The sequence below is a fragment of the Macrotis lagotis genome, chromosome 1 (assembly GCF_037893015.1).
Source record: "Macrotis lagotis isolate mMagLag1 chromosome 1, bilby.v1.9.chrom.fasta, whole genome shotgun sequence".
Taxonomy (NCBI): Eukaryota; Metazoa; Chordata; class Mammalia; order Peramelemorphia; family Peramelidae; genus Macrotis; species Macrotis lagotis.
In genome coordinates this window covers 929,432,472-929,458,741 of record NC_133658.1, presented here as the reverse complement: position 1 = coordinate 929,458,741, position 26,270 = coordinate 929,432,472, and the positions used below count along the sequence as shown (strand labels likewise).

The following is a 26,270-nucleotide window of genomic DNA, read 5'->3' as shown; positions in this document are numbered from 1 at the left end:
AAAGACTTACGTTCTGGCATTGAAAATTCTGGATGGCCCTGGCCTCCAGGTCACTTTCCTTGTGTGGGGGACTGCATGTTGGTTCGGGGGTCACCACACCTTGACATTGCAGAGCCCCCACTGTGTCAGACCAAAGGAGAAGGGGGCTCTCAATGGCACATGTTCTGAAGTGTGGCAGGGCTGGCAGTGGGCTTCTTGGCCTGGACCCTCGTCTTTGTCCAGCAATGGTAGAAACATGAGAAAATGAACGAGGTGCTTCATCCTAGCAAAATTCCACCCCCAAATAAAAACAAAGACCCCCCAACCCTAGCAGCGGCCAGCAGGGCGCCTAAGCCCCCTGGGGTTCCATTTCAATCCCCTGTTTTGGATTGAGTGAAAAGGCAGCTCTCAAAGAGGAAATAGATAAAATCTCAGGGACCACCTGAGCTCTTGCAGAAAATTTTGTAGGGCGGCAACATGAACTTTGAACCCCAACAAATGTGATCCACCAAATAACACCATTATTCTCATCAGACCTAAAGTCTAGAAACTTTTACTCCATTACATTTTGAATTTCATCAACCAAAAAAAACCTGTGGAAATTGTTTCCTCTCTGCCGGGCCCCCCGCCCTCAGGGCCCTTGTCACCCCTCACCAGGTGCTCCTGGGGTCTGACCTCTCAGGGAAGCCCCCTCCCCCCATGCTCCTGCTGGGCTCTGGGCCTTGACCATGTTAAGCAGCTCCAGGGCCAGGCCATCTACCTCCTCCAGGCACCAGCTGGCAGTCCTGCCCCCTCAGCTGCTCTAAAGGGGAGCCCCCCCTGGAGAAGGTGGGTCCCTTGTACTAGGAGGCTTCCTGGCCCCCTCCTGCATTCAAGGTCTACAGGCCCGAGCCCCTGCCTCAACACTGGGATTTTACAAAGGAACAAACGGGCCCCTCACGGGGGCTGCCTCAGCCCCTTCCTAGGGGGAGACTGTCCCTGCCCACAGCCAGGTTCCCCCCCCCACCTCAACCTCCCTAGAAGGCCCTTGGTCCCCAGAGACCCTCTGGCCAGCCCAGGGCATCGGAGGATGGGTCGGGGGCTGTGGAACCCCTGGGACTCCCACAAATCCCATTGTCTGTCATCTGTCTGGGAGCTCACTGTGGCCTCCTGATTCTCAATTCGGTCCCCTCATCTGCCCAGGGCCCCCTCCCCAGGTACCAGTAGAGGTCACAGTGCAACACAAAAGCACGTGGGTTTCCAGAACTGTTTATTGAGGGGCAAACCTCCCGAACCCCTGGCCCTTACCTCCCACTGCCCCCACCCCCTCCCCCACCCCCTCCTCCCTGGCCGCCAGCATCTGGAGCTCCAGACATCATAAGGAACAGGACAATGGGAACGATGTACATCCACTGTGGAGAGGAGTCAGGCAGGAAGGGGGAGACCAAAGGAAAAGAGGCCCCAGAAAAGGGGGGCCGAGATCACCCCCACCCCAAGGAGGTGAAGGCACATCAACCCCCAGATTGGGGAGGGGGAAGGGAAGAGAAGGGAAGAGGGGGAGGGGAGGGGGGGAGAGAGGGAGGGAGGGAGAGAGAGAGAGAGAGAGAGAGAGAGAGAGAGAGAGAGAGAGAGAGAGAGAGAGAGAGAGAGAGAGAGAAAGCTTGGTGAGAATTGGTGCTACTTCCCTTTCTGCCCCCCAGCCCAGGGAAGGAGGGAGAGGAGCCTCAGTGTGAGGGAGCAGCAGAGGCGGCAGTGAGGGAAGTGGGGGCCCAGGGTCCCCTATGTCTCTACAGGAGGGAGGGAGGGCTGTCCTAGGGGAGGGGGAGGAAAAGGGGGTTACTTGGGTCCTCACTCAAGCCTCAGACGATGGTGCTGGGCCCCGGGCCGGACGCATGGCAGTAAGAAACACGGCGCCCCCCAGGATGAGGTGCCACTGAGAAGGGAGATGGGGGGTGGAGGGTCAGGGCAGCCCGGGGGCCCCCAGCTCCATCTGGTCCTCCTTCTGACCCCCCCTCCCCCCAGAGGGAGCTTGGGGCTGACTTCCCCAGGGAGACTCTAAGGGATCGGAAGCAAGGCCAAGAAAGACAGAGAGAGCAAGAGGATGAGGAGGATCGGGATGGAAACCAAGACGATGGGGAGACCAAAGGGAGAGACCAAGTGGGGACGGCAGGGGTGCAGCAACCCCAGGGGTGCAAGAGATGAACAGATGGAGGGTGGGGTCAGGAGGAGAGGGAGGGGCCACATGGGAAGGGGGTGGACCAAAAGACCCAGTGTCTCTGAGGAAGAAGGGGTGAAGGGAAAGAAAAGCAAGACCCCCCAAAAAAGACCTCGTCGGAGGCTCTGAATAAGGGGACACATTCTCAGGGGTCTGGAGGGTCTGAGAGACCAGTGGCCTGGAAAGATCAGAAAGAAGGAGATGGAGGACGGCACCGGCTCGGGGCCACGATGAACGCATCCCTCGAGGACTTAAGAAAAGGCCCACGGGATGTCTGAACTACTGGGGGACACGGAGAGGATCTGGAGGAGGGGAGAAGAGTGGTGCCGCCAAGTGACCTCTGATGCCTGCTCAAGCCGCACAATGTGACGATGTGAGGACAGATCACGAGCCACAGGAAAGGCTGTTGCACCGCCCTTGTCCTGCCGCCCAAAGTAGGTGGGTGCGACGACTGGCCCAAAGCTATGCTGCGCCCCAATCTAGCTCCAATTTAGCAAAGCTGACGGAAGGACGGCCCCTGGCCCTTTCTCGACACCCTTGAGCCCACCACCCTGAAATGACTTTGTACTTTGGTGTGGGCCACTGTGGCCACGAAGCCGTCTGAGCGCAGGAGGCTGAGAAATTGGCCCCAAATGGGGCCCTAAGAGAATCCAAGGGCAGGAAAGACGAGGGCTGGGGAGAGGGAGACTGAGGGGCACCAAGAAAGCCCAGAGAAGATGGTGAGAAGTGAGGTTCCCTCCCCCCAAGTCTCTGAACCCCTCGAAGCCATGAGAAAGGGAAGGCCCTGAGCAGATGGGGAAGAACGAGGCAGGCGGAGGTTGGGCCTCCCTGGTGGGGGTCCCCCTCGGACCCCTCCAGACCTTCCCCCGGGCTCAGCCAAGGCTAGCCTAAAGAGAGGAGTCCGTTGGAAGAAAAAGCTGCTGAGTGGAGGGAGGGGGAACCCCAAAGACAAGGACAAGAAGAGGGCCCTCAAGTCAGAGATGGTTGGGGGGAAGACTGGGACTCGGGGTCTGAGCAGTGCCCCCTTCCCTCAGGTGAGGGGGGGGGTCCTCTCTCCTCCCCCTGCCAGGGCTCCCCACAGTGCTCAGGGAACTCACATATTTGGCAAAGAAGGACTTCTGCTCCTGGGGGTTCTTGGCCTTCTGGGCCTGTTCCATCTCCAGACGCTCAATGAAGGCAGCCGTCTCTGGGCTGGAGAACAGAGCCGGTGAGAAGAGCAGGGCTGGGCCCGGGGCGGGGGCAGGGCAGGGGAGGGGGCACACAGACACAAGGGGCTCACCCGGGGGCCGTGAGCGGGGGCTGCAGCTGCACCGTGGTGTTGAACAGCTCCAAGTCCACGTCCTCCACCTCGTGGCCGCGGCAGCCCCCCGGCTCCGTCACCACCGACAGGCCCACCACGTTGCCGGCCACGTCCACGTGCAGGGTCAGCCGGTCCGACAGGTGCGACTCCACCAGCGAGCACTGGGGGAGGGGAGCGAGGCCATGGCGGGGGCCCGGGCCGGCCCTTCTCCGACGCCCCCTCCCCTGTGACCCGTGGGCCGGGTGTCGGCCCCGCCCAGAGAGGAAGGGGACCCTGGCCCCCCACCCCCCCGCGCCCCCCCGCCCCGGCCCCCCCGCGCCCCCCCCTCACCGCGGGCACGAAGGACGACACGTGTCCGGCCGCCGCCCCCTCGGCCAGCCCGGGCTTCCGGGGGACCCTGACGCGGTAGAGGCCGTTCAGCGCCGCCACGTCCTGGGGAGACAGGAGGGTGAGGGGGGCCCGGACCCCGGCCCCGGCCCGGCCCCGCCCGCCGCTCCCCCGGGCCTCACCCGCAGCCGGCCGCGCTCGTCCTCCGTCAGCTGCCGCTGGCTCAGCGCGATCGTCCCGTCGGCGCCCCACGTCAGCGAACCCCGCTTCCGAAAGTGGGTGCTGTCATCTGGGGGGTGGACGGGGGTTGGGCTCGGGGACCCCCCCGGGACAGCCGGGCCCCCCAGGACAGCCGGGCCCCCCGGCCCCCCCCGGGACAGCCGGCCCCCCCCGGACAGCCGGGCCCCCCGGCCCCCCCCGGACAGCAGGGCCCCCCCGAACAGCAGGGCCCCCCCGGACAGCAGGGCCCCCTGGGACAGCCGGGCCTCCCCGGCCCCCCCGGACAGCCGGGCCCCCCGGGACAGACGGCCCCCCCGGACAGCCGGGCTCCCCGGCCCCCCCCCGGACAGCCGGGCCCCCCGGCCCCCCCCGGGCCCCCCGGACCTCACCCGTCTCGAAGGAGTGCTCCAGCAGCAGCCCCGCGGGCCCGCAGCCCTCCGCCGCCGCGGCCTGAGGGAGAGGGGTCTGAGGGCGGCGGAGCGCCGGCAGCAGGGAGCCCCCCGCCCGGGGCCACCCCTTCACACAGCCCCCGAGGACAAGGCGGGGGGCTGCAGGGGCAACGGCCCCCCAGGAGCCCCAGGCCCCGAGGGCGGCCACACGGGAGGCCGCCGGCCCCGCCCGCTCATCCGCATGCCCCGGCCGCCCCCCGACACTGAGCGCCCACCCCGACCCCGGGCCCCCGCCCCGGCGGCACTGACCCCCCGAGTCGCGGCCCGGCAGCCGCTCCCCCGGACCCAGCCCGGCGCCGCCAGGAGCAGCAGCTGCAGCAGCGGGAGCCAGGGCGCCGCCATCTCGCGCCGGGCCCCGCGGCAGGGCGGAAGCTGCCTCCGCGCAGGCGCCCTGCGGCCGGCTCCGTCTCGCGCCTGCGCTCAGGCCGGAGGTTTCGCGGCCCGAGTTCCGGCACGCGGCCCCGCCCCGCCCCGCGCGTCCTCGAGCCGCGCATGCGTGCTGCCCCCCCCTCGGCCTTCTGCCGGAGCCGAGGCTCTCGGGCCTCCCGGCTTCCCAGGCCCGGGCTTGGACGCATGCGCATTCGCTCTCCCCCGTGACCTCACAGAACCGTGGGCCCCGCCCCCGTCGCCATAGCAACCTGGTGGCTTCGGCGCTGCGGACTGGGCGGCGGGAGCCGCGCGCGGGACTTCTGGACTTGGGGGGAGCGGCCCCCCCCACTCCAGCCTCCCCCGGGGGGCCGGGCCGGGCGGCGACCCCCGCCCCCGAGGCCCGCGAGGCCCGGGGTGCGGCGGGCATGAAGCCCGGCGGGCGGGAGCAGGGCGCCCCCCGGGGGGCAGGTGAGGGGGGCTGGGGGGGGCCGGCGGGGGGCGGGGCGGGGCTGGCACGAGGCCCCGCCCCCTCCGGGCCCTCACAGGGGGGGTCCCTCCCCAGGGCCCCAGGCCGCCCCGAGGCCCCCGAAGACCCCCTGCCCCCGGGCCGGCCGCCTCCAGCGCTACCTTTGCAGCGGGGAGTTCGACCAGCTGGGCGCCTTCCCCATGTTTGAGAGCAACTTTGTCCAGGTGCGGCCCGGCCCCCCCCCCGGGTCCCTGTCCGAGCCCCCCCCCCCGAGGCTCACCCCTCCCCCTCCCCCAGGTGACCCGGTTCGGAGAGGTGGCCAACAAGGTGACCATGGGCGTGGCCGCCACCAGCCCGGCCCTGGAGCTGCCCGACATTCTGCTGCTGGCCGGACCAGGCCCCGGCAAAGGGGGCCTACAGCTCTTTGAGTGAGGACCCCCCAAAGCCACCCCCCCTCCCGTCGGGGCCCCCAGGTGGCGGCAGGAAGAGCCCACCCCATGCTCTTGTTTCCCCCTGCTCCTCAGCCTCGCTCTCCCCGGCTGTCAGCTGGGGGCCGGACCCCCAGGAGGAGCCCGCCTGGGCACGAGTGGGGTGAAGGCCAGGCCGCTCAGGGGTGGTCAGTGGGGGAGCAGAGCACCCTGCTGCCCCCCTTTCTCCCGGTGACCCACAGCCTCACGGCACGGGCTGGCTAGCAGGGCCCCTTCCAAAAGGAGCAGGCTGTGACGAGGCACCCGAGGGCAGAGAGCTCTGGGCAGCTCCAAGTTCAAATCCAACCTCAGACTAGCTGTGTGACCCTAGGCGAGTCACGTCACCAGCTTGCCTCGGTTTCCTCATCTGTAAAATGAGTCAGGGAGGAAATGACAAACCCCTCCAGAGTATCTGTCAAGAAAACCCCAAATGGGGGCAGCTAGAGGACGCTGTGGATAGAGCACTGGCCCGGGAGTCAGAAGGACCCGAGTTCAGATCCAGCCTCAGCCACTTCAGAATTAACCCCACTGCCTTGCCAAAAAAAAGCAAAAAGAAAACCCCCAACGGGGTCACAGAGAGTTGGACATGACTGAACAGCAAGAGTCCTGGGGGAGCTTCTACTGGAGGGGGCAGATGCCCTGCCCTGGACACCCAGGATGACCTGGAACTGAGCACCAAGGGGAACTGGGAAGGGCTGCCTGTGGGGTGGGAGGAAAGGGTGGGCTGTTCTCCAGGTGGAAGGTCCTCAGAGTCCTCCTGGTTCCACCTCAGGATTTTGCAGATAAGGAAACTGAGGCTCAGGGGGACCGCTACCGAGGTCCCATAGGGAGTGTCCGAAGAGGGTTTCATCATCAGTGCCCCCCACCCCGATGAGGATTGACTCCCGCCGGTGGTCCCTCTTCTCCACAGGAGGGCCACCCCTCCTCCGCCACTGCCCCTCCTCCGCCACTGCCCCGGCTGATCTCATCTCTGGGGGGGTGGGGGGGCAGACTGATCCCCCTGCAGTTTGTGGAGCTGTTCATCCATGATGAGACGCGCCAGCAGCTGAAGGTGAAGCTGTGGTCGGGCCGTACCTTCTACCTCCAGCTGAGGGCCCCCCCCTCAGAAGAGCAGGAATTTGGCCGTTGGGTCCGGCTGCTCTACCGGCTGCGCTACAACTCGGGCACCAGAGTGCCTTTCACACAGGCCCCCAGCCCCAAGGACGACAACAGGGTTGTGATGCCAAAGAGGGTGAGCCAGGCCTGAGCCACAGGGCCACCCAAGCAGACCCAGACCTAGGCCTCGTCCCCCATACAGCCTCCCCCCCTCCTGGGGATCCTAGTGAAGACCGAAAGACACCCCCCTCCATTCTGCAGACTCCAGCTACAAGAGGCTGCCGCCACCGCCACTACTGCCATCTTTCCCACAGAGTTCTCGACCCCAGACCCAGGGCTCTGACCCCACTTCTCCATGAGCTCCGGAGATTCCATCTTGCCTTCACTTGCACCCCGGGCCAGGACACCCACATACCACCCTCCTTCCCTCCCCTGGACAACCAAGGACCAGAGAGAAACTTCTATTCCCTGGCCAGGGACAAACAGAATAAAGATTTCCATATGTTGGACCAAGGCACTGTGTATCCTTAGGGAGGACACCATCCCAAACCCTCCCCCCCCACCAGGCCATTGGCCCCCTGAACCCACAACTCCCTGGGGCTACATGGAGATGGGGTAGGCATCAACCCCCAGAGCTCTAATTCCTTCTACCTTCCATGCATCCATCTATGCATCCGTCCACCCACCCATCCATCCATCCATCCACCCATCCATCCACCCATCCATCCACCCATCCATCCACCCATCCATCCATCCACCCATCCATCCACCCATCCATCCATCCATCCATCCATCCATCCATCCACCCACCCATCCATCCATCCATCCATCCATCCATCCATCCATCCATCCACCCATCCATCCATCCATCCATCCATCCATCCATCCCTCCATCCAGGTAGGAAGCACAAGAGGAACCACAAGAGTCAGTCAAATCTCATGTTGACATCATTTGGATAAGGGAGAGGTGTCTCCATGGATGGGGGCCCAGAGGCAGGGTCTTCAGGGTCTCAGCAAAGCCCAGGTGGGGTAGGAGGGGCCTTAGCTGCCTTTAGGATTACTGAGGCACTGAGGAGAGGAAAGCAGAGTAAGTATCATTGTCTCCATCTTCAGACCATCCCTACACTGTGCTGACCTGCCAATCTCTAATCTGGACACCTGGGCATCTCTTGTCTGGTTCAGGGCATGACCCCCCACATGGACCACTCTTGAACTACTAGGTTCCTGGCTTGGTCCACCCCAAATGTCTGTCTCCATTCAGGGTCTAGTCCAAGGCCAGGTTGGGGACCTGGGAGCTCATTGGGTCCAGCCTTCACCTCATAAAATGGATGGAGAGAGGTTAAAGGACCTTTCAAAGTCTCACAAGTAGTCACTGATGGAACCAGGATGTGAATCTGGTTCCCTGGCTTCCAGATCTTTCCCAGCTGCCTCTCTGGGCCTGCTTCACTGGGCCCACTTTGCTAGGCCCCTTAGCTGGCCCCCACTTCTCCAGCATACCACACCAAGGCAGGTGCTTCCCCTATCCTCACCTCTGACCTCCAACTTGCATTCTGCTAGTGCCTCGCCCAAGTCATTGACTGCCCGGCAGGAGTAGGTACCACCATCAAAGGGACTTGGACGCCGGATGTTAAGGGTCAGGATGCCCTGGAAGTTGGTCATTAGGAACTTGGGATCTTCATGAATCTCCATTTTGTTCTTCATCCAGACCACTTTGGGCTGTAGTGAAGGGAACCATGGAGTGGATCACTGGCGTGTGAGTTGGGCATGACCTTAGGGGTCATGCGCTGCTCCCTTCACACACATATGGGCAAACACATCCTGAGAAGGGGGTGTCACAACCGAGCGATTGTTCAGTTCCAGGATTTTGGAGTCATGCTGATGCCCAAGGATACCCCCAGGGATCATACCTTGGGATCCCCCCGAACAGCACAGTAGAGGGCAGCTGTGTATCCAGCCACCACAACCCTGTCCAGCAGAGGGGTCAAGAATTTGGGGGCCGAGCGGAAGTCATGTTCCTGATATTCCAGAGGCTTGAGGTGGATCCCTAGGGAGGGGAGAAGACCAGGAGTTCAGCCACCTGGTCTTTCCTTGTCTCGACCGGTGCCCATCCCCCCAACTCCCCTGGATCCAGGACTGAGCTGAGAAGGACCTTGGAGAGCGACCACAGCCCTAGCCGGTGCTGCTCCTGATTTCCCTTCCCCTCCCCTCAGCAGCTCAGGAAGCCCCTGCCCCACACCATGAACCTACTGGCCCCCAACCACTGCTCCCAGTGCCTGCCAGAGGTGCAAAGGCTGCTAGGAAAGGATCATCTGCTCCAACTCCCTCTTCCTACACATGAGGAAATGGGCAGCGACATGGTCAAGAGACAGGCAAACCCAACGACACAGCAGAGTCGTGGAGGGAAAAGAGGGCTGGGCTTGGGGTCAGGGAAAACTTGGGTTCAAATCCCACTCCTGAAAGATATAAACCCTGTGATGCTGGTCTAGTCTGAGCAGGGGTGATCCCACTTCCACCATCCCTGGAGGTTCCAAAAGAGATCAGTTGGGTGGGGATGGGGGATCCCACTGAGCATGGATGCTCTCTGACCCCCTGCTAAAGGTCCTGCTTGGCCACTCAGGCTCCCTGGAAGGAGCCAACCCCTAAGAAACCCCACCCCATCTATAAATGTGGATTCTTAAGCAGCATATGCCCCTCACCCTATGGCTCTTCACTCCTTTGGGGGGGTGCTAGGGTTGCCCCCACCCACCCACCCACCCTGTGGGGCCAGGGTGGACAGTACCTGTTTTGAGGATCTTGGCTGTGTTCTTGGACATACCAGGGGAGTCACTGAGACCACAGATGTTTTCACTATACACTCGGAAATAGTATTCATTGCCAATGATGAGATCGGACACCGTGCATTGGGTGTGCCGGTTGTGTTCATAAACAGTGAACCACTCCTGGGGGGAGGGGGAAACAGAAAGGGGCTAGAAGAGGCTGAGAATTCTGGGAGGGAGGGAGAGATGGAGGCACATGTGCAGGAGCGAGCTTTGCAACATGGGGAAAGCAATTCATCGAGTGACTCTGGGCAATCCTTCTGCCTCCCAACTTTACATCTATGAAAAGAGGAGACCCCAACCAAATCTCCATTCCCACCCCCACCCCCCACGGACCTGGTGTGTGGCTCTCCCCTCACCATAGTCTTTTTGTCAGCTTTCTGAATGAAGTAACCGGTGACCTCACTGTTACCATTATCCTTGGGGGGTTGCCATTCCACCAGGGCATTGGTCCCCCACACCTCCTTCACCATCACATTCTCAGCAGGCCCTGCCTTCTCTGGGGAGGGGGAAAGAGGTTCAGAAGCCATCCCCTTCCTCAGTTCTCAAGAAGCCTCCAATTCCATTTCCTCTGCCCAATTAATCCCTTAACCCCCATGCCCCACTCCCTTATCCTGTCCCCTCATCTTCTTTCCCCATGCTCTTCCCATCTCCATCCCTGTTCCCCCCTCTCCTCTCCTTATTCCCATCTGTCCACATTATCTCTCATCTTCCCTCATCTCTTCCCACTCCATTTCTTCATTTCCCATCTTTCTTCACCTCTGCCTCTTCCCTCTCCTCTACTTCCTGACTTTCCTCACTCCCTCCCCTCACACTTCAGTCTCCTCATCTCTCAGTCAACTAACTCTCCCAAAGCTCTCGCACCCACAACTCGGATCCGGATGGTGGCCGTATCTTTCATGTTCTCTATCTGCACGCTAAGTTCATACTCCCCAGAATCCTCCCGTGTTGCCTGACGCACGAAGAATATGGTGTCGAGGTCAGTCGTCCGGATGTGAACGCGGGATGTATCCACAGGTGCTCCACCCTTTGTCCATATCACCTGTGGCCGTGGCTTCCCCTGTGGACAATGGGGGAGGTGAAGGGCTTGTTCTGACTTCTGTCCCTCCCACCCTGGCCCTGTACTTCCATACCTGGAAAGGAATGACCAGATTGAGCTGCTCTCCCACCTTGCGAATGTAGGTCTGACGAAGGTGTCTTGGGAGCCGGATCTTGGGTTGTTCTGGGAAAGGACAGAAGAGATGTGGGAGAAGAGTCAGGATCAGGGATCGAGAGGTCAGGGATCACTCATGTAGGACCATGGTGTCTGAGATCAGTGGAGGGTCAGAGGTTAAAAGTCAGGAGGTTGATTTTGGGTCATGGTGGCCATTGTCCATGGGAGGTCAGTGCTAGCTTCTCACTCTCCAGTACTGTGACCACTTGTGCCAAATGAGGGGTATCCACAAGAAGTCAATGATTACCCATAGGTGAACTCAAGATAGTGCTCAGCCCACAGCAGCCAGGGTCAGAGGGTTGGTGAGGAGACCTAGAAAGGAGTCCCCAGGGGCTTTGTGGTCACCTCTGGGTACCATTGGCCTTGGCCTGGCTGGTCAGTATCAGGGGTAGGTCAGTGGGTCACTCACGCACAATCTCTCGGATGGTGACCGGCTGGATTAGGGTGGCCGGCTCACTACGGCCAGCAATGTTGACCCCAACCACACGGAAGAGGATTTTGGCCCCTGTGGGCAAGCCTTTGACTGTGAAACCACAGCGCTCCACGGGCTCAGTGTTGGCTGCAACCCAGTCTTCAGCTGGGATGGGAGAAGAAATGCAGAGGTTTAGGACTCCCACCCCCTGGTCAATCAAGCCCACCCCCTTTGCCATTCCTCTGTGATTCTAAAGAGGAAATGGAAGCTTGGACATCACATCTGGAAGTAGGAGACCCCAGAGAATTAGTCTCCCAGATCACTCACAGCCCTCCAAACAGTACTCCACAATGTAGCCATCAATGCCCCCAGCCCCAATCCGGTCTGGTGGGCGCCACTTGAGTGTTGTGGTGGTATCGGTGACATCTTCCACTGTCAGATGCAATGGCTCACTCGTGGGAGCTACAGGGATCAGAGGTCACGAGTCAAAGAGATTAGCCAAGAAAACAGGAAGGTAGGAGGCTCTGAGGGGGGCATGATGGGTGACCCTGAATCATCCCAGGGGTGGGGAGGTCAATGGAGAAGTCCAAGGTGAGTCAGTTAGGCACAGAAGGTCATCAAGAGTCATTACATTATGGGTCACTGGGAGGTCTCAGGTTATCCTAATCTGGTCAGTTAGATAGTCTAACTGGGATCATTGTGGAAGATCATTTTACCGATGGGCATGAAAGGCTTGGTGTTCATGCTTGGCTGGGAGACCCCAATGGCATTGACAGCAAAGACACGCATTTCATAGAGGATGCCCTCAATCATCTGAGTTGACTCATATGTGGTTTCCGTGAAGACCTCAAAATTCAGCTTCATCCAACGCTGGGAGCCCTTCTTCTTCCTCTCTATGAGGTACCCTGGGGGACAGGGGGCAAAAACCCAGAAAGGGAAAACAGAGGTACTTGGTCTCAGTCATTGAGCAGAGCATGATGAAGCCAGAGTCCTCAGCAGATGAGGCCAAAGGAATGTGGGGGGGGGGGTCACAGATCAAAGGGAAATCAGAAGTCAAACCAGGAGGACAGGAAGTTGGAAGTGACCGAGAAGTTGGATAGGATCACAGAGATCAAAGGTGTCATGGAAAGTCCACTTCCCAGGAACCCTTCTCTCCTGCTGCCCAATCCTTGGGACCAAGTGGATCTGAGGCATAAAGAGGGAGGAGCCCTGGGTGACTCACCAGTCACAGGCTGGCCACCATCAAACTTGGGGGGATCCCAGACCAAAATGGCCCAGTCCTCCCCCACCGATGTGATCCGCACAGCCTCAGGAGGGTCTGGCACATCTGGGGGGAGGGGAAAAAGGTCAGTCCTATGGAGGCTAAAATCATCCCGCCATTATATTCTTCCCCAACTCCCCTTCTGCTTCCTCTTCCCGAGTCCCACAGTCTCCTTCCCCCCTATTCCTAGCCCCTTTCCACCCAACCATTCTGAGCCCTTTCCCCACTCACCCACGACTTTGATAAAGATGGAGGCCATGTCCTCGCCAGCGGGGTTGGTGACCTTGATAGTATACTTGGCCTCATCAGATCTCTCAGCCCCCTCAATCACAAAACTGCTGTAGTCTGGCTTCTGTTCAAGGTGAACTCGGCCCTCGGTCTCAGTGAATTGCTAAGGACAAGAGACAAGTGTGGACAAGACCATAGGGGACAAGGGCAAGATCTTGCCAGGTGAGAATCCTTCCATTCTCAGATCAGGAAGCCAGGATTCTCACATTCTGAATCTTGACCTTCCCCTGACAGTCCAGGTGGTCCAGGACCTCAGTTTCCTTATCTGACAAATAAGGGAGTTGTATCTGCTGGCCGAGCTCCTTGTTATCTTAAGGAGGAAGAGATTCTGTGGATGAGGCTCAGCACAGGACCCTGCCCAAGCCCCTCTCTGGGAAAGCTCTGGACCACTAATCTGGAAGGGCTTCCCATTGGTACAAATCCCTGCCCTCTCTGGGTCTCAGCTTCTTTCATCTTCAAAATGGAGACAGATTGAGAAGCTTCCAAGGCCCTTCCAGCACCAGATTCGAAGACCCTGTGAGGATGGGCAGGAGCCAATTTCCCCCTTCTCCTGCCTCAGCAGAGCCCAGGGTCAGACCAAGAACTGGCCAGCAGCCAGGAAGCTCAGTCAAGCCTGGCTGATTTTCCCTGAAAGAAGGGCAGGGAGGGAAAGGGGCAGGAGCATCAGAGCTTCTTGTAGGATCTAGCCCACCCCCACTCCCTTTTCTCCTCCACTCGCTCCCCCTTCTTTTTTTGAAATAGAAAAAAAAAGCCCAAAGTGAGCTAAAGGCTTGCTCCCCCAAGTTCCAGAGCAAGTAAGAGGCAAATGAGAGAGGGAACTGGGGCTGCCCAAGGAAAACCTCCTCTCCCCTTCCCCATACCTGATCTCCCTTCATCCAGGTAACAGTGGGAGGGGGCTCTCCTGTGATGGCCACGTCTAACCTGAGCTTGTTCCCAGCCACGACCACGATAGTATTGTCTGAGGTCTTCCCTGAGCAGTCCAGGTGGATTTTGGGGGGTTCTGGTAGCCAATGGGGGTGAGTGAGTAAGGACCTCTAAAACCCAGGATGCCCAAGGCAGGCCTCCCAGGAGATCTAGGCCCCCAGCACCCTCAGGGTCCCCAACCACCACTTGGAATTTGATTCTGGCTCCAAACTTCTTTAACAACTCAGGCATCAGAATTCCCAGCCCCCACTGATCTTGGAGACCCAGGAATTCAACCTCTAATTCCCTTAAGAGCAAAGACATCCAGATCCCTAACCCTCACTATCCTTGGAATGCCTAACTTGGGACCCAGACATCTGAACACTCAGTCCTTCTCCCTTCTGGTCCTCCAGCCCACCCCACCCCTCACTCAGTAATACTTACCTTGCTTGGGGACATAATCAATCTTGATCTCTGGGAGTGAAAGAGAAGGTGTCATTAGAAATTTAGGACTGGCTCCTGGGGCTTCAGTACCCCAACCCCCCATCTCATATGGCTTCGCTAGGTGACAGAAGCAAGCCAGATGCAGACCAAGACAATCCTGAGAGGAGAGAATGGGGGGCTTCCTGGAGTCCTGGAAACATCCCCAAATGGACACTCAACAGTATCCCCTGATTCTCTGGCCAGGGCAGGCACAGTACCCCCATTTGACAGAGAAAGAAACTGAGATCCAGGGGATCAGAGATCTGAGAGTCTTGCCAGAGACTAAACTAATCAACTTTGGTCATTTTTCTTTCTTCCTCTAGAAAATGAAGGGACTCTCAGATACCTTGATCGCTTCTGAGGCCCCTTTCCATTTGTCATTCGGAGGCCTGGAGGGGACCTCAGTGACCATCTGGGCTAGTCACCCAGAAAGGAATCCAAACTCTCTATAGCACCAATATATCAACCATGTGAGTGGGGTCCAGCCCACCACCTCAGGGCAGCCATATTCTACCAGAGGGCAGATCTGATTTTTAGGAACTTTTTCCTATTCCTGGAAGCTATGATCCTCTTGGCTGCTACAACCCCCCCCCCCACAACCCTGCCACCCCATTCCATGACCTCAGGTTGCTTGAACTTTCAGTCCACTGAAATCCCCAGATCCTTTTCTGATCAGTAGCTGCCTAATTCTGCCTCCCCAAACGGCAGACACCGCCTTTTGTCTCTTAGCCCAATGCTGGTACAGGGAAGACACTTAATGGATATTTATTGGTGACTAACATCAAAGTCACAGAAAAAAAAGATAGTCAGGAAATGGTCTTCCAGGAGGGACCAGGGATGTTCCTCATCTCTCAAGGCAGCCTCCAGATGTAAAACCTTCCGTTTACTTCTAATGAATTTCTTTCTTTGCTTGATTGACCCCCGGAGCATCAGTCAGACTGCTGAAGCCTCCTTAGAATCACATTTTTAAATCAATAATTATATGCAGGATTACAAGGGAAACCAATGCCAGAGAAATAGCTGTGATCAAAATACATATATATTTTTTAGGCACTGCTCACTGTCAATATCTTGGGGATGCACACAAGGCAGTTTGAAGTCTTTTCCATTAGATCTGCATGACCCTGGAGCAGTGCTTTCTTAGCCTTTGTGGGGCTGTGTGACTTTTCTTTGACTCCCCTGCAGAATGCTGGCAAACAGCAGGCCTTTAATCAATGCTTGTTGACTTAGCTGTTGGGTATGCTCCATCCCTGGCCAGGAACCTGGCATCCCAAAAGTCCCCATCCCAAATTCCAGGGAGTCTCTTCAATCCCCCATGCCCTTTGGAGGGAATTTCTTTCCCTCCACGGGCCACGGTGAGGAAAACGCAAACCACCCCCTCTGGTCTTCACTGCCTCCTCTAAGACCTCATCATTGTGGGCAGCACTTGGGGCATTCTTTCTAGAAACATGGCTGATGTCCTCAGGAATTACTGACTGGGGAGGGAGCACTCATTGGCATGGCTCTTGGGTGGCTGCTTTTCTGACTTGGACACCCGACCCAGGAAGGTAGCAGAGCTCCCTCGATGCACTAGTCATGGTCAAGGAGGTGCCTCTGCCTTGCTTCTCTCCTCCTCCTCCTCCTCCTCCTCTGCCCCACCTGGCTCATCTCCCATCATCTCCACACCCCACCTCCCTGAGTGTCCAAGTCTCCAATCCATCTTTGAAGCCCTTTATAAGTCCTTTCTCATTCCTTTCTCCCACCAAGAAGTTTTTCTTAAATCCCTGCTATGATCAGGCACCAGGCTCCAAATCTGGAACTGAGTGCTGTTCATTGAGGCTCATCGATAGAACAAGAAACAGGTTCAGCATGGAGGCAAAGCTGTTTCATGATCACACAATGACTGAGGGGGGGAGAGGAGGGAGGGAGGGTGGGTGGAAGTCAGTCTCACCCAAGAAGTTGAGTTTGGCTGACAAGGTCAGGGCAAAGCCATCTGGAACAAACGTATAGTCACCCTCGTCCTCGGGACGGACATCATCGATGACCAGCTTATGGATCCTGGAGGGGGACATGGGAACATGGGGTCCCAGGAATCAGAAGGGGAAGGGAAGGGAGCCTGTACCATCTCACATTATGAGGAGGGGTCCTTCCCCTGTCCCTCTAAGCCTGTTTCTTAGACTCCACACTCCCCCCCCCCAAACTGAGACTGCAGACAGTCGGGCCACAGGAGAAGCCACATTGTTATTGAGACTTTGGACAGTAGGACCACAAGAGAAGTCACAGTGTGGACAGTGAGGCCACAGGAGAGGTCACACTGTTAGTGAGACTGTGGACAGTAAGACCACAAGAGAAGTCACCTTGTTGCTGAGACTGTGGACAGTCAGGTCACAGAAGAGGTTATGTTGTTACTGAGACTGTGGACAGTTGGGCCATAGATGAGGCCACACTTTTTACATGGAATTTTCAGGCCCACAAGGCTCTGCCTCATTTCCATACAGCCGGCAGGCAGGCAGGGGAGTGAGGACCCATTTGCAGAACAGCCACATTTCATGGGGTTTAGGCAAATGAATAGGTTTGCATATAACACTGGGTTATTTATAACAGGTGAGATTGTTTGTGGCCAGGCCCAGAGGCCTCCTGCCTGTGCCCCTCACCCCAGTCCACCAACCCTGTCTCCCAGACCAGCCCTGGCTTAACTTCTCTGGGTCTCTGTTCCCCCATCTGTAAAGTGAGGGGGACTGAGCTGGGGGACCTCGAAGGCTGAGATCGTTGGGTCTACAGGGTGCACTCCCTTACAAAGGGCCAAGTTAGAGTGCAGACCCTCTGAGGGCAGAAACCATTGCCTCCTGCTTTCACAACTCCAGCAACTGGCCTGGCAAACAGGAGGCATGAAATAAATGCTGCTGACTGACTCATCGCTAGGGAAATAGGATGGAAGGCTTGAGTTCAAATGCTCCCTCAGGTACTTCCTCACTGGGCAGGCTACTCACCTGATCTCAGCCTCAGTTGCTTCATCTATGAAACAGGGATTGGGAATGAGAGAAGACTTGGCTTGCCCTGAAGCTGTCTGTAACTGCGCTGCCTTCCTAACAGCACCACTTTAGGGACCAGGGATTTCACTGGCACCTGCTGGGGCGGGCTGCCCAGAGCCCTGGAGGCCGGGCATCCACCCAGGGTCACACCACCCACTCCCAAGTTCAGCTCTCTGGGCTCCCTTTGACCTGGGGGGGGGGGGGAACTGAGGCCCCAGCAGCTGTGGAGAACAACCTGGACTAAGGCTACTCCCACTTCCAGGGAGGGGGAACCCAGTGCCCTTTCTATTCTGGGGAGCCTCGAAGGGTTAGGAAGTTCTGTGTGAGAGGCCTCAACGGTACAGTGTGGATGCTGCCCTCTGAAGCCAAACAACAAACCTGGTCCCTTTTCCTCTGGAAGACCTCTCAAGGCTAGAACTTGGCCCTCATGTCCCCCGAACCCTCCCTACTCCAGGCTGACTGAGGGTCCTATGGCCCGGACCGTAGAGTGACTGGAAAATGGGGTAGAACTGGGGAGGAGCCCAAAGCAGAGGCAGAGGCTAGCCAGAAAGAGACTGCTGGGGGGCCAGTAGCCTGGGGTCTCTGAATGGTGATCTGGGGTCTCTGCTCTCTCATAGGCATCCCATGGACCCCTGGCCTCTCACTGTTGGAGGTAGGGGGAATCCTGATCTCTCTCCAGTATGGGGGAAGAGACCCTGGCTCTCATTAGAAGTGGGGCTGGGGCCCTTGGGCTGTCACCAGTGGGAGGGGGGCACTGATCTCTCAGCAGTGGTGAGGAAGGAGTCCCTGACCCCCACCAGGGGGGGGGGAACGCGTCCTCTCACCGGCCTGTGTGGCTGATGGTGATCCTCTTGCTGGGTCGCACTTCCACACCATTCTTGTACCATTTGCCCGTCACCTTGTCATCGGACACCTCACACTTGAACATAGCCTGTTCTGAAGCTTTCACTGTCAGGTCGGCGATGCCCTGGATGACCTCCAGCTGTTTCTCTGGGGGGACAGAGAGGAGGTTTGGTTACATACTCCTCCTTGAGCCCTCAGTGGCTCCAGGGCTGACTGAGCATGGGATCAGTATCCCTTAGGAGCCTAATTAATGCTTCCTGAGGGGAGTGAAATGCTACTAAACTATGCTCTCCTTGGGAGCAGAGATCCAACAGAGCAGGAGGTCTATGCCCACTGCCCCCACTCCTATCCGATGAGCACAGGGTCCTGTACATAGTACTTTATAAATGGCCTTGAACGCAATTAACCACAAGATGAAGAGGACTTTGGACTTCCTGCCTCCTCCAGGACCCTCGGACCCTCGCACCCTTCTTCCCCACTGGTTTTGGGTGCTAGAGAGGGGATTGGGAGACACAACCCACTGGGTCAGGCACCAGGAGGTCTCTCACCCTCCACAATGAGGTCTGCCTCACACTGGCCGCCATTGGTCATGACCTTGTAGCGGCCCTTGTCTTCTTGGGTGACCTCCGAGAAGATCAGTATGTGCTTCTTGCCATCTTTCTTGAAGCGGTAGTGAGCTTTGTAGGAATCCTCCCGGGTCAGCTCCACACCATCCTTCATCCTGGGAGGGAGTGGGGGCGGGGGGACTCAGATCCAATGGGGGGAGCCAAGATCACAGAAATCAGGGGCCCACCAGACCATGGGAGAGGTTGGCAATGAAGCATGTGAGGAGGAGGGTCGTGGATGTGGATTCTAGGTAAGGTCATTGGAACCATGCAAGAGGTCGGGAATAAGACAAGTTTGGGTCCCTGGGGTGCTCCCCAGGTCAGAGGCAGAGGAGTCAGGAGCCAAAGGCCCAGGCCCTGCATCACTTACCACATGAGCTGGGCTCCCTCTTCTGACACCTCCACCATCATCTCTACTCGGTCACCCACAAACACTTGCTGGTCCTCCAGGGGGGTCACAATGAGGACAGGGGGCTCTGAGGGGGAGAGAGGAGATTGTCAGTGGGGGTAGGCTCCCCTAGAACCCCTTTGCCCTTCCCCCACCTCCCTCTGCCCCCCCCACCTTTGACAAAGAGCTCCGTAAAACATTTCTCATCCTTGACGGCCACTTCGTAGGCAGCGTCGTCTGCCAGCGTGCACTTGTTGATGGTCAGAATCCTCTTCTTGCCCACGTTCTCAAACACATACCTGGCCCAGGCACAGGGAGGCTGAGGGGCCCCCCTCAATGGGACCCCTTCCCCCCTCCAGTTCTACCTCCTGATGGGAACCAGGCCAGAGCTTTCTTCAGTCTCCAACCTTCCACGTTCTACCTGCCAAGGTCCCTTTTGGGGATATTATCTCGTCTTGGGTTTTTTGGGTATTTTTTAGGTTTTTGCTAGGCAATGGGGTTAAGCGGCTTGCCCAAGGCCACACAGCTAGGTCATTATTAAATGTCTGAGGCCGGATTGGAACTCAGGTCCTCCTGACTCCAGGGCCAGTGCTCTATCCACTGCGCCACCTAGCTGCCCCTTGGTCTTGTTTCTAAGAGCCCACCCAAATCTTATGTCATTCTGGGCTTTATGGGCAGCTCATGTCTTCTGTGTTCTCTGGGATCAGCCCCCTCCCAGCCCTAACATCCCCTTTGCTAAGACTCCTCCCAGGCCTGACCTTCTGGGTTCTCTGGGACCTCCCAGCCTTGACCCCCCCCCCAATTCCCTATACCCACTTGCTGCCGGGCTTGATCTCCTGCCCATTCTTGTACCACTTGAGGGGCAGATCAGGGTCACTGATCTCTACCACCAGCTTAATCTTGTTCCCCTTGTCCACCTGGTAAGCTGGGTCCAGCTTCTTGGTGAATGCTGTCGGGATGGGGAAGAGCTCAGGGAGAGGAAGTCGGGGATCAGCTCCCCCCCTCCCCTCCCCTTCCTTCCTCTCCCTCTCCCTCTCTCTCCCTCCCCGGGCTCAGACCTGCGCTTTTCTTCACTTCCACCTTGGCCTTCTTCAGGCGCTTGAGCATGCCCCGCAGGTCGGTGATGCCGTACTGGAAGGCGATCCGCTCATATTCGCTTTTCTTGGCCCCCTTGAGCAGCTCCCAGATCTCGGGGGGCAGCCCCAGGTCATCCTCGTCTTTCTTCTTCTTCTTCTCTTCCACCACCTCCCTGCAGCCGGGAGGGCCTGAGGCTTGGAGGCCGCCCGGGAGGGGAGGCCCAGGCCCGGGGAAGGGGGACAGATGAGCTTCCGCGCCAGGGAGGGGCTGCAGCCCGATGGACGCCCAGGGGGACAGGGCTGGCTGCGGATGGGGCGGGAGGCTCCATCTTGGGCCCAGAATGGGGAAGGATGCTGAGGAGGAAGGGGGGGGCGGAGAGGGAGGAGGGTCTGCCTGGGGCCTCACCTCTTCTTTAAAAGGCCACTGAAGTCCAGCTCCCCAGCATTCTCGGGCTTCCCCTCACCCCTGCGGGTGCGGAGGGAGAAGAGACTCTTAAGTATGGATCCTGCTTTCTGCTTTGCAAAATGACGACCCTGGGGCGGGGCTTGTTGTTTTGATGGATGGGGACATGGAGGATAAATGACTCGTCCAGGGTCTCGTGGCTAATGGGTGTCCGAGACCTGATCTGAATGCTGGCCTCGGGGGCCTCTGGGATTCCCCCTCTGCCAGGGCCCAGACCCTCATCCCCACCCCCAAAAGAGTGAATGGAGGGACGAGAGGGATTGGAGAGCAGGCCTTGGGGCAGTCACTCACGAGCGCTTGAAACTTTCCAGGATGTTGCCACTCTCCTGGCTGGGGGCTGAGGAGACGGGATGGGGAGAAAACTGAGCGGGGACCCTCCCTCAGGCTTGCGCCCCCTCCCCCACGAGCCCCCCTCCCTCGAGGGGGCTTGATGCCAGCCGCCTCACCTTCCACGTCGATGTTGAAGCTGCAGCTGTCGCAGGCGTCCTTGGCCTTCACCTCGCACCGGTAGTCCCCCCGGTCCCCTATGACCACCTTCCCAATTTGCAACTCGGCAGTGTAGACCTGGGGGGGGCAGGATCGAGCTCAGGACTGGGGTCTCCTGGGCTGCTCCTCTCACAGACCCTGCCAAACTGACCCAGGCAGCTGCCCGGGGGGAAATTCCCTCCCAGAAAGACAACCACCCAGAGCGGCCCTGCCCTCAGGGGCTTCCATTCCCCTGGGGGGGGCGGGGGGGCACAGGGATAGTGACCAGGCTCTGATTTCTGGGTACTCCAGACTCCAGAGTAAGGGACCTCCCTCACAATGCAGTTGCCACCTTCTCTGCGAGTGGATGGCTGGGGTGTGGGCCAGGGTCCGACAGACAAGTGAGGCTCAAAGCCCCTCCTCCAGCCCACCTGCTGCCGCCCCAGCTCTCTCTCACTCTTCATGGCTGCTGCTGCCCCAGTGCCCTCCCATTCCCCATGGCTGCTGCTGCCTCGGCCCTTCCCCTGACTCCCCATTATGCTGCCCCAGTTCCTCACCCCCCACCCTCTGCTGCTGCCCCAGCGCCCTCCCACTCCCCACTGCTGCCGCTGCCCCAGGCCCGGACTGCCCTCTTCTTACTGCTCAGTGAGCCTCACATTGGCCTGAGAGTCGTGGGTCTCCTTGAAGCTGAACCGGGCCCCACTTTTGCTGCCCAGCTCTAACCACTTCCCTTTGAACCATTTGATGACCGGCTTCCCAGGGAGCTCCTTCCCGTTCACCTTGACCGTGACCAGCACGTCCTTCCCTGGGGACCAGAGGTCAAGCAGTCAGCCAGACAGTCCGCGGGCCCTGGCAGCCGGGGCTCCACGGCTCGGCCTGGCTTAGAGGTACAGCCACCCGACCTCCTGGGCCCCCTCAGAGCCCCGGGGTTCTACAGCTCCCCTCCAGACTGTGAGGATCTGGCTCCCCAGAACCTCTCAATCTCCAGGTAGCTCCCCCTGCCCCTGGGGACTCAGGTCACGAGCCCCAGGCCTCCCGGGGGGGGGCACCCAAGCACCCAGTTCCAGAGGCTCCCTCTGGGCCCCACTCCCAGGACTGGCCTTTTCCCCCAGCCTGCCCTATGAGCTCAGCCCCACCCCTTTACCTGCTTCTACAGACACAGTCTCTGGCTTCTTTAAGAAGATCCCAGTGGGTTCCTCGGCAGTGGGCGACTGATCCTCAGGAGGGGGCTCTGCCCAAAAGGTCAGGGGGATTAGGTTCTTTTTCTCTAGGTTTTTGCAAGGTCATTGGGGCCAAGTGGCTTGCCCAAGGCCACACAGCTAGGTCATTATGAAGTGTCTGAGAATGCATTTGAACCCAGGTCCTCCTGACTCCAGGGCCAGGGCTCTATCCACTGCACCACCTAGCCGCCCCGGGGATCAGGTTGTAAATGGATCTGTCAGTCTGGGGCTCAGTCAAGGCGCAGAGAGGAGACAGGGCTATTCTGGAGATCTGAAACCCAAGGGGCAGGTCTGGGACCCCCTCCCCACACAAAGACCTTGCCAAACCAGTCAGTAAGCCTGTGAGTAAACATCTCCTCCAGGGTAGCCAAGGGTGGTAAGGGCCCAGGATACAAAAAGAGGCAAAACAACCAGCCCCTGCCCTCAAGGAGCTTACAGTCTAGTCAGGGCGGGGGATGGTGGGGGACAAAACCAAACATAACGCCAGTGAAATTCAGGATAAATAGGAAATAAGTGGGAAGGCTAGGGCCGGGAAAACCTTGTGGCTAGAATGAGAATGTGAAATGCACTGTCTGAGTCTCTGGCATTCATTCCATAGAATGGGGGAAGGGGAGTGAGCAGACAAGCCCCTGCCTCTCGCAGAGCCTCAGTTTCCCCACCTGTCAAATGGAGGATTGGGTTAAAGATAGGGAACATCCAGACCAATTCCTCTCCAGTTCTACACCTGGGGAAACTGAGGTCCAGAGAACCTTAAGGTCGTGCTCACAGTCTGGATTTCACCCTAGTTCTCTGAGCTCTCGGGTTCCATCATTGACGATGATGATGATGATGATGATGATGATGATGATGATGATGATTCAATCCATTCAAGAGGTCCCTAGCACATAGGAGGCTCTTCAGAAATGGTTGGAGACACAAAGACACAAAGGAAGACCCTAGGTTTATGGGCAGCCCAGTCCGGGGATGCAAATGGATACAGATGGATACAAATGGATGCAGAAGAGATACAAAATGGATACAAAAGAGATACAAGTGGATACAGTGTATTTCTGAAACTACAAAGACAAAAGATGTCCCAGTCTAGTCTCTGAGAATTTCTCCACATTTTTAAGGGGAGGGGGCAGATTGACTCCATCACAACACCAGTCCCCGAGGACCTCAGCAGCCATCTCGCCTGACTCCCCATTGCACATACTGAAGACCCTCCGATGACAGGGAGCTCACTATCTCCCCGGCAGCCCATCTCCTTCCTGCTGTCTAGCTGCCTCCAAGTTGCTCCTGACTTCAAGCCTGAATTGGCCTCTTGGCAACTCCCCCCCCCCCCAGGCTCCTTCTGCCTTCTTTATTGGGATCATAGAGTACTTTGCTCATAATTAGGGCAGAACTTATTACATAATTGAGCATCAGATCATCGTGGCAGACAGCTAGAGAGGTTGGAAAAGGGAGGACTAGGAGAGAGGAGAAGGGGACCATGAGAGAGAAGATGGGGGGGGGGTCGTTCACTGGCAAGAAAAGAAGGTTGTGGAGGGAAGGGAACTAGAAGAGAAAAGAAGGGGGGACCGGGAGAAAGAAAGGCAGCTGCTCTGAAAGCAGAGGCGGGAAGGCAGGACCCCCAGGAGGGCCCCAGTTTGGCTCCTCCTTCCCATTTCCTTCTGGCCTCTCAAGCAAGCCAGGTCTGCTGGATCTCTTCAGAAGGTGATGCCAGGAAGGAGGGAGGCCAGAGCTCAGAGATCTGGAGAGCAGAGATCCTGGGGCGCACCCCTGGGAGTCACCCAGTGGCAGGCTTGGAATGGATGCTGTCCTGATTCCGGGTTTGTCCTTCTCCAGGTTGGAGTCTGGAGTCCATTCACCACTAGCAATTCGGACCCCAAAGGGCCGGGTGACTCAGTAGTAGGAAGGAAAACTGAGCCTAAGGAAGCCCCAAAGTTGGGGGTTCAGAGGGAAGAGCTTCCCTAATAACTGCTTGAGAGGCTCAGGGACAAGAAGGAGAATCAGGTGCCCCAAAGTCAGAAGGAAGAAGAACTGGGGGGGATGGGTAGATACTCAACAGAGTAGAAGGCTCAGGCATCGGGAGGGTGCAGAGGACAGTCTATTTAAGGGAAATGTCTTTGGGGGTGCAGATGCAAGGGGAGGGGGGAGCCAAAGGAGGAACAGACATCTCAAGGGCAGAGGTGGGGGTGAGGCTGGACCAGGGAGGGTCTCACCACTGGCTGGGGCAGGCGGAGCCTCCGTGGCAGGGGCAGCCTCTTTGGGGACATCCTTAGTTTTGTCAGCAGGCTTCTTGGCAGCTGTAGGGATGGAGGTGGGGAAGGGTCCCAGAGAATCAGGGAACCCCAGAGCCCTGATCCCCTGGCCCTCACCCACTCAGGGACCCAGGGGTGCTGAGCATAGCTCCTCCTCTCCAGATACATCTGCCCCCAGCACCCAACCCTGGATGGCTCAGGTACTTGAGTGCCCCTCGATTAGACACCTGTTTCCTCACACTTCTTCCCTCCCCCACTCTTCCCAGTCTCTAGGGACAGAGGGCAGGGCCAGTAGAACCAGGGAGGAACCCCCAAATAAAGCCTTGCTCTTTCCTCACCACCCCCCACCCCTCCAACCCAGGCCAACTCGTCTTGACCTTTTTTAGATGGGCTGGCCTGGGGTATAATTAGCTTGATCTGGGGGCAGGTAACTGGATACCATGTGCTGAGGTCAGCACCCAGCACCCAGGACTCAGGATCCACCCGGCACCCAGTGCCAGCACCCTACTCGGACCCCCTTCTCCCTAATTCGGGGGTCCTTTCTCCTACATACAAGGAGCTCCCTCCCCCATCCTGCTAAGGGGTGCCCTTCCCTCACGTTGGTAAGGGGCTCCCTCCCCCACCTTGGTAAGGAGCTTCCTCCCCCCCAACTGGTAAGGGGCTCCCTCCCCAGCCCCCCATCCTGGAAGAGCCTCTGTTCTCACTACTTGTACGGGCTCCTTCCCTCATACCAAAGAATCCCTCCCCTTTCCTCACCCCAGGGGTCTCTCTCCTTCGAACCCTGCTCTTTTCACTCATTATCTTCCAATCCACCTCTCCCCACCCCAATCCTGGACTTCCTTGTCTCTGCCCTTGGTCATCTTCCTCCCCCCCCCCATGAGACCCCTGGCCCTGAGAGGGAGCCCCCTTCCAGGAGGAGGTGAGGGGTGAGGGGGGTCCCCACCTGGTTTGGGCACCGGCATCTTAGCCTGTGGTCAGTCGAGGACCTTCCTGAGACAGCAGGGCCCCGGGATGGGTGACAGGGTGGGGTTTTAAGGAGGCCAGAGGCTCCCCAGAGGCACCTGACTCAGCTCCCACTCCCCACCCCCTTTGAATTCCCGAGGCGTTCTCTAAAAGGCGAGAAATAACAGCTGGGGTGGGGGGAGGAGAACATGGCCGGCCCTCCGGGGAGGCTAGGGCAACCAGCCCCTTTGGCCTCTGTGGCGAGGGGAGGGGAAGTGGGGGCAGGGTTTGAGGGTCAGGACACCTGGGTCTCAGAGGAAGACCTCCGACAGGGCTGGAGAAGGGGGCTCCTGGGTCCCTACTGGGTGGGAGCTGTGGGCACAGGTTATTTCAGCATGGGGGTGGGAACAGGGCTAGGAGATGAGAACAACCGGGTCCTGGCGGGGCTGGAATCAGCATACAGGCTTCTGGCATGCTTTGGGGACATGAGAGGGCTGGGGGCCCAAGCACCTGGGTTTCTGCAAGTTAGGCATCCTCAGAGAAATTGGACCCCTGGGGGAACCACGGCCAAGGCTGCAGGGCCAGTGGGGGGGGCAGCTTTCTCAGAGCGGGCATCAAGTGTCCAGGGCTGCCAGTACCCCAGGGACCCCTCTTTGCCCAGGGGAGCCCTCTTTTCTCCAGCTGGAGGGGGGGTGGAGAACTTCCTTAGGCTTTCACCACCGGAGACTCCACCCCAGAGAATTTTTGTCCTAGCCCAGCTGCTGTGGCTTGGC

The 26,270-nt window shown here is 58.5% G+C and overlaps 3 protein-coding genes across 5 annotated transcripts; 1 reads left to right on the top strand and 2 right to left on the bottom strand.

The window, feature by feature from the left end:
• Positions 1–1,227: 1,227 nt before the first annotated feature.
• On the bottom strand, positions 1,228–4,900 carry EMC10 (ER membrane protein complex subunit 10). Of its 2 annotated transcripts, XM_074220131.1 has the most exons (8): positions 4,718–4,900; positions 4,409–4,469; positions 3,983–4,089; positions 3,804–3,905; positions 3,453–3,634; positions 3,271–3,364; positions 1,811–1,891; positions 1,292–1,370 (listed from the first exon to the last, which is right to left on the bottom strand). In XM_074220131.1, the coding sequence occupies exons 1-7, from the start codon at positions 4,808–4,810 to the stop codon at positions 1,811–1,813; spliced, it is 720 nt and encodes a 239-aa protein (XP_074076232.1). In that variant the 5' UTR covers positions 4,811–4,900; the 3' UTR covers positions 1,292–1,370. The 2 variants fall into 2 exon arrangements, with proteins under 2 accessions (XP_074076231.1, XP_074076232.1); XM_074220130.1 differs by lacking the exon at positions 1,811–1,891 and having other exon boundaries at positions 1,228–1,370.
• Positions 4,901–5,082: 182 nt separating this feature from the next.
• GARIN5A (golgi associated RAB2 interactor 5A) lies at positions 5,083–7,374 on the top strand. Its single transcript, XM_074220132.1, has 5 exons — positions 5,083–5,305; positions 5,400–5,527; positions 5,601–5,731; positions 6,761–7,001; positions 7,180–7,374. Exons 1-5 carry the CDS (start codon positions 5,263–5,265, stop codon positions 7,222–7,224), a joined length of 588 nt encoding a protein of 195 aa, XP_074076233.1. The 5' UTR covers positions 5,083–5,262; the 3' UTR covers positions 7,225–7,374.
• A 416-nt stretch (positions 7,375–7,790) lies between these two features.
• MYBPC2 (myosin binding protein C2) lies at positions 7,791–25,577 on the bottom strand. Of its 2 annotated transcripts, XM_074220128.1 has the most exons (28): positions 25,499–25,577; positions 24,517–24,600; positions 22,237–22,323; positions 21,749–21,897; positions 21,074–21,191; positions 20,919–20,964; positions 20,571–20,630; positions 20,147–20,337; positions 19,905–20,037; positions 19,263–19,387; positions 19,071–19,176; positions 18,644–18,816; positions 18,077–18,242; positions 16,172–16,278; positions 14,203–14,232; positions 13,716–13,855; positions 12,799–12,958; positions 12,529–12,633; positions 12,023–12,211; positions 11,634–11,768; positions 11,304–11,471; positions 10,815–10,903; positions 10,546–10,741; positions 10,041–10,180; positions 9,645–9,804; positions 8,773–8,909; positions 8,395–8,581; positions 7,791–7,933 (listed from the first exon to the last, which is right to left on the bottom strand). In XM_074220128.1, the coding sequence occupies exons 1-28, from the start codon at positions 25,515–25,517 to the stop codon at positions 7,923–7,925; spliced, it is 3,411 nt and encodes a 1,136-aa protein (XP_074076229.1). In that variant the 5' UTR covers positions 25,518–25,577; the 3' UTR covers positions 7,791–7,922. The 2 variants fall into 2 exon arrangements, with proteins under 2 accessions (XP_074076229.1, XP_074076230.1); XM_074220129.1 differs by lacking the exon at positions 24,517–24,600 and having other exon boundaries at positions 25,499–25,552.
• Positions 25,578–26,270: the final 693 nt, after the last annotated feature.